At 34.8% G+C, this 15,999-nt stretch overlaps 3 protein-coding genes across 3 annotated transcripts; 2 read left to right on the top strand and 1 right to left on the bottom strand.

The window, feature by feature from the left end:
• Positions 1 to 2,176: 2,176 nt before the first annotated feature.
• LOC137722632 (tetrapyrrole-binding protein, chloroplastic) lies at positions 2,177 to 3,398 on the top strand. The gene has a single exon (XM_068461681.1). The coding sequence runs from the start codon at positions 2,337 to 2,339 to the stop codon at positions 3,126 to 3,128; it is 792 nt and encodes a 263-aa protein (XP_068317782.1). The 5' UTR covers positions 2,177 to 2,336; the 3' UTR covers positions 3,129 to 3,398.
• Positions 3,399 to 5,392: 1,994 nt separating this feature from the next.
• Positions 5,393 to 6,052, bottom strand: LOC137721688 (uncharacterized). The gene has a single exon (XM_068460714.1). The coding sequence runs from the start codon at positions 5,984 to 5,986 to the stop codon at positions 5,609 to 5,611; it is 378 nt and encodes a 125-aa protein (XP_068316815.1). The 5' UTR covers positions 5,987 to 6,052; the 3' UTR covers positions 5,393 to 5,608.
• Positions 6,053 to 6,976: 924 nt separating this feature from the next.
• LOC137721716 (uncharacterized) lies at positions 6,977 to 15,037 on the top strand. Its single transcript, XM_068460742.1, has 12 exons — positions 6,977 to 7,258; positions 7,842 to 7,918; positions 8,305 to 8,380; positions 8,472 to 8,544; positions 8,675 to 8,726; positions 8,958 to 9,019; positions 10,287 to 10,350; positions 11,598 to 11,655; positions 11,759 to 11,845; positions 12,827 to 12,920; positions 13,613 to 13,715; positions 14,577 to 15,037. Exons 1-11 carry the CDS (start codon positions 7,170 to 7,172, stop codon positions 13,703 to 13,705), a joined length of 825 nt encoding a protein of 274 aa, XP_068316843.1. The 5' UTR covers positions 6,977 to 7,169; the 3' UTR covers positions 13,706 to 13,715; positions 14,577 to 15,037.
• Positions 15,038 to 15,999: the final 962 nt, after the last annotated feature.

Below are 15,999 nucleotides of genomic sequence, written 5' to 3'. Positions count from 1 at the left end.
ACAATTAACCTACCAACACTTGCTTAAACAAAACCTTCAACTGAAGTAAGCTGCCACCTGTTACTTTTTACTAAGCTCTGTTTTTAACTCCAGCTCCTGTTTCAGTCTCCTCATTTTATTTTACACACTCATATCACTAAGGATAGTGCTATTCTATTCACACTTATTTTTTATTTTACCTCTCACACACTCTTGTTAATTTTAGGTCATTGATCTTCTTCAATTCATTTGATCCGACTGCCAAAAATTGAGAGAAGTGTGTAAGAAGTAAAAATAGGTGTGTGGAAAATACCACCAAACCAACCATGCCCGTAGAAGCACGAGTTGCACCATCAATGTTAACTTTATCTTGAAAAGCACAAGGAGAAAGCCAAAGAACCTCATGAATTATAGGCGCCCTTGAATGCCTTCTGATGCACTCCAAGCGCTCTGAGAATGCAAAGCTCAACTAAGTTTAATATAAAACACATACTCCAAGAATTCATCTCACAAACTTGCAAGAGAATGGCACTGATCAACTGATCAACTGTAAATATTTTTCCTTCAAAACGAATTAAATTACGAGCTTGCCAAAGTGACAAAAACCAACCCCAATCAGACCCCACTATAATAACTAAAGTTGAGTACCGAAACCGCGCCTCAGAGGATAAGAAAAAAAATATGTGATGTTAGAGAATAACGTACATAAGGCTAAAATACGTCAAATTACCAAAGAAAATGAGCAATCGAACAATAAATGATGAGCAGATTTAGTAGCGTTACAACACAAAGAGCACATCGACGCAAAGAGAACCCCAATGAAGCAATAAATCACGAGTTTAAAGCTTATTGTGAAGGAATGCCATAATAAAATAGAATTACATGGTAAAAAACATATACGCCAAACTCATTTATTCGAAACAATTGCTTGTTTACCACACTTAAAGTCATAAGCCAAAGATAAAGGTAGTAAACTATTTGAAACAGTGAACCAATTAGTTTATCTTCCATACCGTTAGCGCGCGGATGGAAATAGAGACCAAGGTGGTATTAGGACCACTCGAGTCCGGAAAATATACATATGAAGGTTTCCCGAAAACCCTCTGAATGTTTGTTACGAGGCCCTTTTGTGCCTACTAAATGTTTGATATCATGCATGCTAGGCATATCTCAATATATTGCGTTGATAGCACTCGACAAATTCTCGTAATATCACTCATCAGATTCTTTCGGCATTTGCCGATTTTTGTATTTAACATTCTGAAAAACTTGTATTTAACATTGAGACCCTCAAAGTTCAAATCCTGAATTCATCACTATACAGTACTCTCTCAAAAAAAAATTCAACTTCATTTTTCATCATAATCTTATTTCTCCAAACCATGATTATTGTATTCTCTGTGCTATTCATTAAAAAATAAAAAAATAAACCCAGAGGTGAAGTGTGCTACCTTACCTTCCATAAATAAACCACGACTCTTCCCAAAGTTAGGCTCTTCAGATGAGTTTGGAGAGAGTTTTTTTGGGGCTTGGGCAGTTAGCATAATTCTTCCATTTGGTTTGTTGGTTCTTTTTTCCGACGGCAGATGTTTTCTAACATTTATGAGATCTGTTTATGGGCTTGTTTCTTTGTATTTCTTTGTTTTGATTTTGAATAATGTTAGAGAGACCAAAATTTAAACCAAATGATGTACCATTAATAGAAACAAGTACGTTAATCAACAATTAAATAATAATTCAATCATCAACCACCACAACATTTGGTTTAAAATTTTAATTTCTTTAGCATTACCCTTTCAGTCGTACTTTTGCTTAGGTGATTTGGATTGTTTTTGTCTATTAATCTTTTTCAATTCATCGATATGACGAACGAAAATTAAGAACATTATGTGAAAAATAAAAATAAATAAATGAATAGCACCATTCTTGTTTTAAGCTTAAAAAGCTCCATTGGCTTGTCTTTTAACTTTACATTTGTCTTGTTGCCAAAATGCCACTTGACCATTTCTTTTTGGCCAATGTATATGAAGCTAAAAAGTGATTTTCATATACATTATGATTTAAATAATTTGTACATGTGTATAGGAGGATCAAGCCTCACCCACATCCAGCCAATCAAAATCCTCCGTCCTATTACTCCATATCACCTCTTCACATATTTCTTATCTGTCATATATCAAAACATCCATCCGTTCACCCTCCCATCCAAACTCACAACACCACATCTCTCCACATCTTAAGCCCATCACCTCCCTCCTCCCTTCCCCTTTATGCCCTCTTAACTCCTCTCCATCACCACCACCACCACCACACACTCCTCTCTCTCTCTCTCTCTCTCTCTCTCTCTCTCTCTCTCCATGGCAGCCAAGTCTTTCCAATCCATACGCCACAATCACCACTCACCCCTCCTCCACCACCACCATATAGACAATGCTCCCTCCACCTTCTTCCTTAAACCGACCACCACAAACACCCTAACTTCCACTCTCTCTCATCCCTCTCTATTCTCCACCAAAACTTTCTCAATCTCCGCCACCACATCATTCTCCACACCCTCTTCCTCCACCCAAGCCACCTCCTTCGACCTCCTAGAACAACACCTCTCCGCCCAAAACTTCCGCGAAGCCGACGAGGAGACCCGCCGCCTCCTCATAGTCCTCGCCGGAGAACAAGCCCAGAAGCGAGGCTACGTCTTCTTCTCCGAGGTCCAGTTCATCTCCGAAGCCGACCTCCAAGCCATCGACGCCTTATGGAGACAGCACAGCAACAACAAATTCGGGTACAGCGTCCAGAAAAAAATTTACGACAAGGTAGGCGACGACTTCACCAAGTTCTTCATCAAGGTAGGGTGGATGAAGAAGCTTGACACAGAAGTTTTGCAATACAACTATAGGGCTTTTCCCGGTGAGTTCATCTGGGAGCTCAATGAGAGCACTCCGGAGGGTCATCTGCCATTGACAAATGCTTTGAGAGGTACCCAGTTGCTTAAAAGCATTTTAAACCATCCAGCTTTCAAGCCCACTGAAGAAGAAGTGCTTCTAGAAAAAGCTGCTGCTGAAGCCGAAGGTAACATTGGAGTTGCAGGTTTGAAGGGTTTCATGGATGGCTCCAAAAGCAAAAGAGTGCTCAAATCAGATTATAGCTTTTAAAATTTGAAATATCATTATCATGATGAATTTGAATATTATTCTGGAACATACCTACTATATTATTATTATTATGCACAGAAAAATTGAATAACATTTGGATTTCTGTAACAATTTAAATCTACTTTTCTGTGTTCAAATTGTATGTTTATACTTGTGTGGAGAGATTTAATCACATAGCTGGAACACGAGTTGATACACAATGTGTCATTAATAAGTAAATAATTTTTTTTTCAAACACCTCTACACTTATATTATAATCCGTAGAATATTATTTTGTGTTTCGAATACACTAAAAAGTCTCTCGACTATTAAAGTTTGGACGGGTGGAAGAATGATAACCCAAAATAGCAGACAGGTGGAACTTTTATTTCTCTTTATTATTTTTTTTCTGGGTAAAAACAAGTGGAAGCAATTGTTTATATAAAGTACGAATTAAAGCCATCACGGAGTCTATGTGAAATGTGCCGAATGGGAGCAAAGTTGTAGAACTTTACAGAGCGTTATATTTTGGCGTTTCGGAAGGATGAAGACAGATGAAATTAAATCAAACCGTGAACTTCTGTTTTGTTGCTCGTCGTTTTTGGACAGTTTTTTATTGGTCCTTATGGGGAAATGCAATCAAATCAGAAGTGACTTTGTTCAATTTATTTATCTAATTTACATCATGTTTTTATATTATATTTTTATACCATTTTATATGACATCTGATGTGGACAGCCACATCATTTAAAAAATTTGTAAAACCCAAGGAAAAGAAGGAGAAAGACTTCTCTTATACCATGATTATCATTTAATTAACTAGTTTTTCTTAATTATTAGTTTATTAAATTATGAATTAAATTTAAGAATCTGATTAATTCAAATGATGTGGCTGTTCATATTAAATGTCATTTAAGGTGATATAAAAATGTGATATAAAAATATGATATGAATAACATTAACGGTTAAAAATTAAGAAAAATGTGTGAAAAATAAAAATTAATGTATAGATAGTACCACCTACAAATCAAATGCTCACGCGTTGTTGCAAGAATGTCAAATAGATTATAAATATTGTATATATGGAAGTGTTAGAATAAAAGACATAACATGTTGTAAGTATGGTGCGTAAATATATAAAAACTGTATACATAAAACATGTAAAAAAGTATTTACATAAAATACAGAGCTATTGTTGACAGCTTTATATACACATAAAGAGTCCTTCAAAATATAACAACCCGTACAAACGTGAGTTTTTGAAACGTGAATATAAATAGTAAAAGCTTGTAAATCACGGATTGGGACTATTTCCGCGAATTAGAAAGCTACGGAACCAAAGTATAAATTTTATCAGTTTGCGAAAACATGAATATAAATAGCAAAAGAGGGATTTGTCTTCTCTTTCTCTTGAATTCAGAATCAGACTTGCTCTCAATAGGACCGGTATTTCATGAACGCGTTTATTTGAGAAGATGGATCAATTCCTTCAGTCGTGCTCTTTTAAAGTTCTCGTTTTGGGCACCTGTGAGACTGCATATTAATCACAACATTATATTAATTTAGATGTAAAAGTTTAAATTATTAGAAAACTCATTTTCTTATTTTGCATTTTGTCACCTCAAAATGAGGACCTTAGGAAACGGAGACTCAATTCTTTATACGTAATAAGATGATAACTGCCCCTCCTATTCCGTTTCTATAATTATTATATTCAAATTGTATGAAGTCTAATATTAACACAACCATTGCTAATTAGTACTACGGTCTAGTGATATTCTTCTTTAATTTTAAGTGAGTTGTATTAGATTTGATTCTCGTCAAAGACGAATTTGAACCACCTTATTGTTAACGTATTGTGAGACTAAGTCCACATTCTTAATGTAGACAATATCATTTTTTTTTTCAAAAAAAAACAAAAAATTTAAAACAACCATTGACTTGTTTGCTAACGTACCAAAAATGCAATTCTCCACATTAAATAAAATTCCCAAATACCAGGTATCATAGAATTTCAATATAAAGAAACAAGCTTGGTTCGATGACCATTGGTCCAACTAACTCGTTTACCCATCATTTGTTTTAATAATTTAAAAGTTTTTACCCCTTATTTGTTTTAATAATTTAAAAGTTCATTAAAGGTCGTGATTTATTGTTTTTTTAGTCTCGAACTTTACCAAACGCTGGTTAGTAGTTGTAGCCAAGCCACTCACACTTTATACAATGTAACAAACGAGGCCTAAAAGAATCACTTGCTGCTGGGTTTACCATACAAAAGATGCCAGTCAATAATACAAATGTTACAAAATATGGTGTGGGGGTACAAAATTTTAATTCGATATTACATATTCAAATGTAAAAATAAAAAAAATAAAAATTATATAAGCCGTCGCAAAATCCCAAATCGGGTCCACTCTTCCCGTGCACCTCACTCGCACCAAAACCAAATTGCATTACACGTGTCATCAACTCATTGCGTATTGGGACCAAGGAAAACGAACCTAGGGCCCACCAAGGCCAAGCTCGTCAACGCCATCGACAACAACGCCGGCTCGTTTAACGGAATCGAAGAGCGGCAACACCCTGATGCGGTGGTGGACAGGCCTGGCCAGCTCTTCGCGGAGGTCGATCTCGACGCCGGTGACGCCGATATCCCGGAGACGGAGGGCGAGCTTCTCGCCGACGCGAGAGGCGACCTTGGCGTCCCAGAAGGTTTGGGAGCGAGGGAAGCGGTTGAGATTGGATCGGTAGCGGGCGACGAACTCTTGCTCGGAGGAGGAGGCCATGGCTATGATTGAGGAGCTGCTGGGGCTCGTCACCTGTGCTGTGATTTTGCGGCATGAGAGCACCAGGCGGAGGACATGGTGGTTTCCGGACATTGCAATTTGCAGAGAGTGAGAGAAACGGAGAGAGACGGAACTGGGAACTATTCTATTCTGTTCAATTCTATTGAGTCACCGCTGGTAGTGTTTGGGTTTCTGTTTTACTTTTCTTAAAATAATTAATTTATTCTAAGTAAATTGATTTCTTAAATTTATTAAAAAAAAAAAGATTTCTGAAATGATTTTTTGATATATTAATTCTTTGAATTATTCAAAGTTAGCTAATTAACTCTTTACTGTTAAACTTCAAAATTTTCATCCACTTGTTATTAAATTTTCACACATGTGATTCATTCTTTAGAATAAAATCTTGAACTTATTTTTAGCTATGCCGCTAAAACTTGATTTTAATCTTATTTTGCTCTATGTGATTTAAAAGTCGTTTATTTAATTTTTGAAACTCAAAATTCGCTCAATTTTGCCTCATTCGAAACTCGATTTTAATACATCATTTTACTTCCTAAAATTTGAAAGTTGTCTTTGTAAAACTCAAAATTCAATCTACATTACCTTAGATATTTTAATTTCTTACGTGGGTTAAAATTTAGGTGTGGTATGCTAATCAATTTTTTTTTTTATCATTTTTGTCTCTTCAATTTTTTTTAAATTTAATATTCTTTGATTGTTGAATGCTAACTTACAATGGAGATTTATAATCAACGCACATATGACATAGTTTTGTTGGATGTTTCAGGAGACGACCTATAAATTTCAGAAATAAAAAAGAAACTACAAGTTAAAGTGAAATAAATTTTAAATTTTAAATAATAAAGTAACTATTTTTTAGTTACAAAATAAAATTAAAATAGAGTTCTAAAGTGCATAAGCAAAAATAAGCCTAAAATCGTGTCAATAGTTGACAATAAAATAGATTAAATTTATTAAATCCGACGATAAATAGTTAATTTATTAATTTTAAATAATTAAGGGCCTTAATTATAAAAAATAATTCAGAGATCAATTTTAAATAAGATAGTAGTTCAGAAATCAAACCACACCTTACTTTGTTTAATAATCTCACAAAACTGGATTAGATTTATATTGAATTTATCCTTCAATTTTTTCGTTGAAGGAGAAGGCCGTCCCTTTGATTTCTTCGATTTTGAATCGTTTCCAAGAAGACGAAGATTTAAACCTTCAATCCGGCCCCAAAATTCAACTTCGATATTCGTTCTCCAGTATGGGAATACCCATATCCAGATTAAACGTATCCTTGCTATTCTTTCACCTGTTCATCCTTCAATTCTCCCCCAGAATCTCAGCCATCAGGTATTTTCAAAGTTTTAAACTTTTTATATCGTCTCTTTGATTGCTGAGAAAAACAGAGGAAATGTTCAATCTTTGTGGTGATGCGGATGTAAAGTTTGAATCTTTGATGGCTTCCCCAGATGGGTATTTGAATTTTCTCCTTTCCTTTCATAAAATATGTACAAAAGCTAAAAGAGACGAAGAAAACGTAGTATTTGATGTGGGTTTAATGATGTGAACTTAATTTGGAGGACATGGCAGGCTTGGCAGCTTGTTCTTGTAGGATGCCTTATCCTTTTTTATTTTAACCCCAGCCTTCTTGGTGTTTTAACTAGATTTTATCCGAATTTTAAACGAATTCAGCACACACTATTGTAAATTTGTAAGTTCTTGGTCATACAGCGGTAGACTTTCGATTTTGTGTGCTGTGTAGTTTTCCTTATTCTTTTCTGACTTGTTGAACAACCAAATTGCTCATCTGGATTGTTTGTGTTTATGTGGTTTGCTGTTATATTTTGTACATTTTGTTCTGGCTCTTCCCCAGTTGATGCTAATTTTAGTGTGGTTAACTACTTGTTTTTTGTTTCCCATTGAAATTTTACAGGAAGGATGTTGGCTTTCAAACGAAGCACTTTTGCAAAAATACGGTCCAAGGAAGATACTTACTTTCTGATGATAATGGTCAGCTTGTCCCTCACTGAGTCTGTTATTTTGTTGTTGTTGTTGTTGTCATTCTTGAAATTTAAATCATCAACATTTTAGTACTTCCCGACATTCTCAAAGGGATTACCATGATACTATAATTATTAGTTCTTGGTTGTGGATTTCATATTGAAGTAACAGGAGATGCCAAAAAATGGTTAATTTTCCCTGTGAAACGTCCATATAAGTGATGATACAAGTAATGAGCTCATAGTGGAACTGTGAGGGAGAAAAGAAAAAGGGAGGGCAAGGGGTTGATGGTTGCTACTGCAATATGCTAATGTTGCTAAGAAGTTACTCTAATGGTTTTTACTTCCGTGTCAGTTTTCATTCCCTTAGTTACATAATCTATGTTTGCATTGTAGGCCGTGTCTGTGATGCACTGACAGTAAATCCCCGGTCCCGCTGCTGCCCTGAAAAAGGAGAAACATTCTCTTGTTAGTGAGTTTTTCACTAAGTAGAACTCTGAAATGCTACACATTATAAGAAGATTGAGCAAACTTATAACATCCCGGCCCCCTTTTGTTTGCAGTGGTTGCAACGTTGTTTCAGAGTGTTGTAATTCTTATGAATATTGTGTTTCATGCTGTCTAAATCCTTCAAGGGTAATTTTCTTTAATTTTTGTTTTATCGTGCTATATATGTATGTATTTTCATTTATTACTGTTTAATTTATGCTTTTCTGTTCTCTTTATAATATTATAATCTTCAATTTTACTGGGTTTTGTGACACAGATTACGGAGGAACAAGTAATAAAGGTGAAGATGGCCAAACCAGCTACGGCAGGTACAATTATAAATTGTACAAGAAGGTTTTAATCTTTTCTTAGAGACTAATCTTGAGCATTCCTTGCTATAAATTGTACATTGATAAATGAATGTTCAGCTGCTATTTGAACTAGGTTTTGTAAAATTAGAGTTCCTGATTGAGCTATTCGTTCCCTTTATCCACTGCATGGAATGAGTTTGGCGAAAGCTCAGTTTTTCGATTTCTGTGCTCAAAATTTTCATTTGGCAGGGACATATTCTAGTGCTTTCGATTTCTGTGCTGGGAGGTGCCGTCATAATTCTGAGAGTGTGGTAAGTAATGCATTTATGATGTAATCGTTTTTCTTCTTGGACTTGGTTTGTTGCTTTTGGCTTTTTCCCATGATAGATACTGTTTCCTCATTATGGGAATAAGTTCTCAAAGATATTTATCAAATGTGATCCTAGGAGTAACTTAATTATTAGTTGCCAGTTTGACCAAATTAGTGTGCGAAGTTAAGTATCTTCCTTTGTCAAGAACTCAGAGCCATGGTCTTAAATGTTAACTTACATGTGGCATGCAATCTCTTTTTATAAATCTCGTGTGAAAGATTTAATCGAGAAATGTATCGCAATTACCTTTTTATTGGAATTTTGTTACTGGATTCTCAATACTTGGTTAAGAAACTGGTGATCAGACTTAGCATGAGAATTCAGGTCAGATGGGTCACTGAAAAGTCTTCGTTAGATGTCAGATTTGTCAAATGACAGAACATGATAGCAGTTTCCCTATTAAATATATCAATTTAATGTACAGTAAGTAAGAATGTTATTGTCATTGGTGTAGGCTTTATGTTTAGGGATGATTGAGCTATTAGTAGATTTGGCTAGCTACTTGAGTGCTCCTGATTGAGCTAATTTAGTTGATTTCATTTATCAGGTTTTTTTTTTTTGGTCAATTCCTATGGCTAACTTGTAGGTTCTTCATTGACTTGCATGGAGGCTATTTAAACTTATCTATAAAACTTATCTAAATTTTCTTTTCAAACCGGTATCATGGCCAGAAAAGAAAGTAGGAAAGACAGAAAATGAACAACTTCTCTCACTATTCTTAAATTTCTTATAGGATACAAGACCTGACTAATAAAAAGCACTGATACAATACTAAGGACTAGATGCCTCTACAGGAAAAAAAATAAAAAGTTGAAACTGAAACCATCGTCTGCCTACACCAAGACAACTGCAAAATACATCCAAGACAACACCAAAACACATTAAGAAACAGCAGCATTTCCAATTTGAAAATATAACAGAAAACAACCATTGTAGACTTAAGCATTTAGACAAAGGGCACGTCAATGTCTATCAAGCACCAATAATGATTTCAGCCTCAGGATATAATCAGCAAGAGCAAATATAATAGCATAGCACATAAACTTCCCCAGATTCCTTGTTCGGGTAGTTTGACTCATTCTTTTCTTATTGAAATACCTTACAAAACAGTAGAAATTTTGGATTTTTTATTTGTATGGTTTCAATATGTGTGCATGTGATGTTTTCGTATACTGGGACCCTGTTTGAATAAGTTTGAACATCTCAGGTCCATGAAAATGCTTACCTTAGTGATTTCCATCACTGTTTTTCTCTGCCATCAAACTCTTCAGGTAAGATTCGGCTTTGGTGATATATTAGAATATGTTCTATTCTTTAACAACATCAGAGATTTCTGTAGTGATTAATTATAAAACATACCCCATCTTATTGAGGACCATGTTTGAAACATTATGACCTTTTTTTTCCTCTTATTGTGTGGAGAATTCCTTTTATTTATTTTGGGTGAAGACGGTTTCAACTCCCATTTGCTGTTTAGTACCTGCTCCATATTTTGCTTATATTTGTTACCTTGATTCTAACGCTAGCTTAACATTTGATTATACAGTTTTCATCTAAATTTTATAATTGTTTTTGTATAAAAAAGTGCATTGTTTACCTCATTGAAAGCATGAATTTTTTAGTTGTGTTATGATTTTTGCCAAGTTTCTGATGATAGTTTTTAGTTGGACTTTTTCTTGGATGAAGAACATGTCCTTGTTTCTGGAAAAAGGGTTTTGTTTATTCTTAATTTGGTATAGTAGTGTAAAGATGTAGGATGATATTAACAGTACTCGGGACTGAATAAAGTCTTAAAAAGAGACACAGCTATAGAAGTGGAACCGGTAACCTGGGGTGTAGTAGAGCCCTAGGCTAATCTCAAGAAACCTGGCACCAAATCTGGAAGAAGACTTTAGCTTGCTCTTCAAAGCAGTGGCAAGGGTCTTCATGCCCTATTTAATATCTGATTCCTATGTAGTAATGGTTTCGGAAATTGATGGTTCCTGTTTGCTTTCTTGGAGGAGCTAACTGTTTCCATAAATGACCTTTAAAAAAAATAAACTCAGAACCTAGTTATACCTGATAGGTTTCTAGTTCCCCATAATTTCCATGGGATTTTGGATAAACTTTTATTAGAAATCCTCATTATTAAATTGTTTTTGCCACTTAGTACTATAGTCCAATGGTATTCCTTTTTGTTTGTAAGTATAAAAAAATGTTTTTTTAAATTACCTTTTTTGGTCGTTGAAAGGAAATTTTCTTTCCACAGTCCACACTAATATATAGCTTTTCTGCGAGATACATCTTAAGTTAATATAACAGTGAACATAGTAATGCTAGTGTAGAAGGCCTTTTATATATATATATATATATAAATTAATGTCAAACTGGACTATTGGAGCATCATTGATGTTTTGCTGTTAGCCCTCCTGCTAAACCTTTTGATTTGATTGATAAAATCAGTTCCCATCTCTCTGACTGGATACAGTATACTTCTAGTTAAGAGGGTTAATTTTGTTCTTTCTAAATATGTCAACAGCTGCAAATTATACATTTTTAGAAGCCAGACTGAATGGCATTGATGTTCTTGTTGGAAGGTGAGGTTTCACAACAATTGTTTTTCTCTATATATTTATATATCAATTAATAGAAAATCTCAAACTGTAGCTGATTCACAAAATTTCTTATTTTGTGCGTCAGGCAAGGGGAATCATGCGATACAGTTTGCAAGTCAAAGGGACAATCTTGTGTTCCAAATAAGCTTTCGGTACTTAACCAGTGTGACATGTAAGTTGAGTTTCAGTTTTCTTTATTGAACCTTTTATTTATAATTCTTGAATTTTTCTTGTTGGTTAAAACGTAGTCATCATACATGCAAACACTAATATTGTGGCCCTTTTTATATCAAAAGAAAAAGGAAAAGAATGCATGCTATTATTATTCAAAAAATTGATTGTGTACCACTGACTAATAAATAATTTTGAAACTATCAATTTGAAAGACCAAAAAAAGTGTAAAGATGTTTGTTGTAGCCAAGCAGTTTAACTTCTTGAAAGTCCACATTTGTTTTATGGTTAAAAAGTCGTAATTTTCAAAGTTGATGGATGAGCATTTGAGCCTAAATTCAAATACGTAGTTTCTACTTCATGCCTCAGATTTTTATGGTGGATCCACTCGTTTGGGTCCTGTGTGGTGCACAGCCTGCACCTGCTTTGCAGCTGGCTATATTATATATCATGGGGGATATGATCAATATTATGTCAATCAGTTATTGTGTTAACTTCTATGTTCCCCATTGCTCAGGCCAAAAATAAAATATGCTTCCTTCTGTATAGATTCAATAAGTAGCAGAAAAATATATGTACAGGCTTTCGTCATGCTGTAATTATTTTTTTTTTTTTTTTCTTTCATGTTTGGATTGTAACATTTTAAAGGGAACTTATATTGTCTAAACACTAATGGAAGATTCTTTTCAGCCATGACGACCCAAAAGGTTTTCTTTTTTGTGATATTCTTCTTGAATGTGTGGGAGCTTTACGTTGATGATTCATTTCGTAGTCTTTTTTTGTAGTTGTTTACTCCAGTTGCTCTGTTTGTAGATTTAATTGAACTGATTGACTGCTTTCCCATCTCCTTTTGCACTTTATTTGTTTTCAATTAAGTTTTTGTTTCTGATCATTTTTCTTTTTCATAACATTAAGCGGCACTTTATATTTTTCATATGGGATGTAACATCTATTTAATTCTTTGTGATTCTCTCTTGAGCAGTATGCAGAAATATATGAGATGCAAGGGAACTTGCCTGGCAAGTATCGGTCCAGACCAACCTGCTGAAGTGGTTGATGACGCTCCTGAAGATTTGGTATACTTTTGTTTTAGCATTAAAGTTTCTATGTTCTGGGGTTGTGTTTTATAATATAGAGATGCTTTCTTTTTTCTGCACAACTTTGATCAAAACATCCTGCCTGTAAACAATTTATTGTATTTTGCAAAGAAGTTGCAGTCGCTGGAGGTTATTATTACCGCATAGGAAATTTGTTGTTTGTAGCAATTTTTTTTCTTCTGTTTCTTATGCACTGCTTTGTATCTTTATGCCAACCCTTTATTGTGGAGATTGTATACTCTATTTACATAGTTTTTAACCCTTTTCGATTATGATACAGTAATTATCGATATATCACAATTTGTTAGAAGAATATCACTCGTTTGCAAAGAAGACGCAGTCGCTGGAGGTTATTATTGTCGCCTAGGCCGATTTTTAGAACACTGTATACTTTTGTGGTGTTAGACTTATCAGTTTTGCAATATGTTATGAAATTTTAGCGGAGCTATTTAAAACCGTCATCTAAACATCACAAAGCTTGGATGGACTCATTTTTCTGATTGTTTTGTTATAGAAACAAGTGGAACTGAAAACATTGTAATAGAAGAATTTGTGTATGACATGTTTTTTCTTCACGAAGCTAGAAAAAAATGACATTCCATGACAGTTTTGCTTTTGTTGGAAGTATATGAGTATGACACTGATGGCGCATGCTCTCTTGTGACTTGCAGAATCCTGGAGCATGCTTGTTTACACAAACACAATCAATGCTTTCTTGTTATGGTTCACATCAGCATACGAGGAGGCTTTGCCCTTGTGCGTAGTGCCCTATTGGTAAGTTCGAGTTCTTTTAATACATGTTTTATTTTAAAAAATAACAATAAATACATACTGTTTGAAAATTAAGTTTGTCGAATAGTTAGAAAAAAACTTACAGTACTCATGGTAGTATTTTAGTAACATATATCTATGTCAAGATAATTTCCAATAGGCAGAATTCTTCGAATAGTTCCGAAATCACAATGTCGCCATAATATGCAAAGGAATACCTTTTTTTCCAGCCAATAGGCCAAGGAATACTTCATTGGCTGCACAGTTACTTTACTTTCTCTCCAATCTTAGCTTTTAAATTTTGGCTTTTAGCCAAAATTGACTCCTCACTTTGCTACCTGACAATGAAAATCGATAGAAGTGGTCCCTGAGTTTGTCCACCACAAACCTCGTTAAATTGTCATGTGCCCACCTTTTCAAGGGTATTTTTGTCAAACCAACCCCTCTGCCTAACGAGGAGTTGTGCGAATTTCATGGACCATTTTAAGCTAAAAAGCCTTTAAATTTTGATAAATGGCAACCAATTGCTTAATGTAATATGCAGCCTTGTCTTACATATACATGTATAGCATTATAGAACATTAGCAATTAATCTTTTTCTTGGTCGTGTTTGTATAAAACTATAAACCAATAGCAACCATGAATGTATCCCGCCGGGATGCTCATCATTTCCTGCTATGTGGAGGCATATTATTCGTTTTTCTGTACTTTATCCTTTTGGGGTTGGTGGGGCAAGTTGCACCACTACTATCCCTTCACTGTTCCTAATCTTGTCACAATTTGTTCCCAACTAAATTTCTTGACTTAGAAGAAATATAGAAAATCAAAACATGAAAGAAGCCTTATGTTATCATTTTCTTGCAGGATTCGTCACCAAGGTCTCCGGGATGAACTGTCGGGATGATGTATATTGTACGCCGATTTCATTTGCTGTTCCACCTGGCCTGATTTCCCAAAATTGGCGAATCTAGTTTGCTCCGAGTTTTTGTAATTGCAAGAGCGGCTCATTGTAACGAAGTTCGGTTGAGGAGAAACAAGTCAGTAAGCTCTGCCTTGCAATGGCATCAGAAAGTGAGGGCGTGGGTCTTTCTGTTCCGTGTAGTTCTAGCTGTTCATCACAGATAGCACACAATGTATAATGTTAATGTGTATTGTTGTTGGTGATTTGTAATACAGTGAGCAAAGTTTTTGAGAATTAGAAGTATTATGGAGGTCAAAGTTACCTCATCAACTTAACTAGGTTCGTGAGGATACTCGACGCGAAATGTAAATAATTAAAATTGAGTTGTTACATAATATCTAATGTTACAAATTTGATTTTTAAAGCACAGCTCCAACGTTAACCGGCTAACCAGTGTTCTCTTAGCATTATACATGGGAGTCAAAATTTAAGACCTCACATTTTTTAATGTAAAGAAATATTACTTAGACTATAGTGACAGTTCTATGTTTTGTTTTTATTTTTTATTTTATTTTATTTTTTTAAATTGGCCTTTGTGCATTCATAGTTGATTGCAATTTCCCTAGCCATCACCAATATTACTTTAGACCATAGTGGCAGTTTTATGTTTTGTTTTTATTTTTATTTTTATTTTTAAAATTTGCCTTTATGCATTCATAGTTGATTGCAATTTCCCTAGCCATCACAACAATAAGAATGGGTGAATTAGGCCGGGCAACTTCTCGCACCATCATTAATTTGATACGAACGACATGGAAATAACAGGTCAATTCGTTAACGAGCTGAGTTTTTATCAAGCATCCCTTAAGAACTTGTTAACAAGTGGGGGCATTATGGGGTCACCCGTTAAGAACCCGTTAAGAACCCGATAAGATATCGTTTGCAACATCTAAACATTAGGCATGACAATTTCTTGCATGACTCGTTAACTCTATACGAAACGACAAGACCTATTAATGAATCGGATCGTTATCAGGTAAACTATTATGACCTGTTAAGATAACGGGTTTAACACAAACACAACAAACATGACGCGTTTGCCAGTCCTAGAGTGAATGCAAAAGAGATGTCACATAGGAGAGAACCTACTCTCAACCACATAGCCATCACAACAAACAGATGCTTGCATGCATGCCTATCAAACCCCTTAACCATATGTATACAACGTAAAACAATTGCTATATGCTCAGATAACATTCTTCATTACTAAATATCTACGTACTTTCACCAATATATAAGATATGCGTAATGCAGAAGACATGGTCAACAAATATACAACCTACTCCCTCAACCACACAGCCGATCACAAACACTGCATGACAAAAT

This window comes from Pyrus communis, chromosome 17 (assembly GCF_963583255.1).
Source record: "Pyrus communis chromosome 17, drPyrComm1.1, whole genome shotgun sequence".
Taxonomy (NCBI): Eukaryota; Viridiplantae; Streptophyta; class Magnoliopsida; order Rosales; family Rosaceae; genus Pyrus; species Pyrus communis.
Note: the sequence above shows the minus strand (reverse complement) of the source record. Positions and strands in the feature narration are given on the sequence as shown.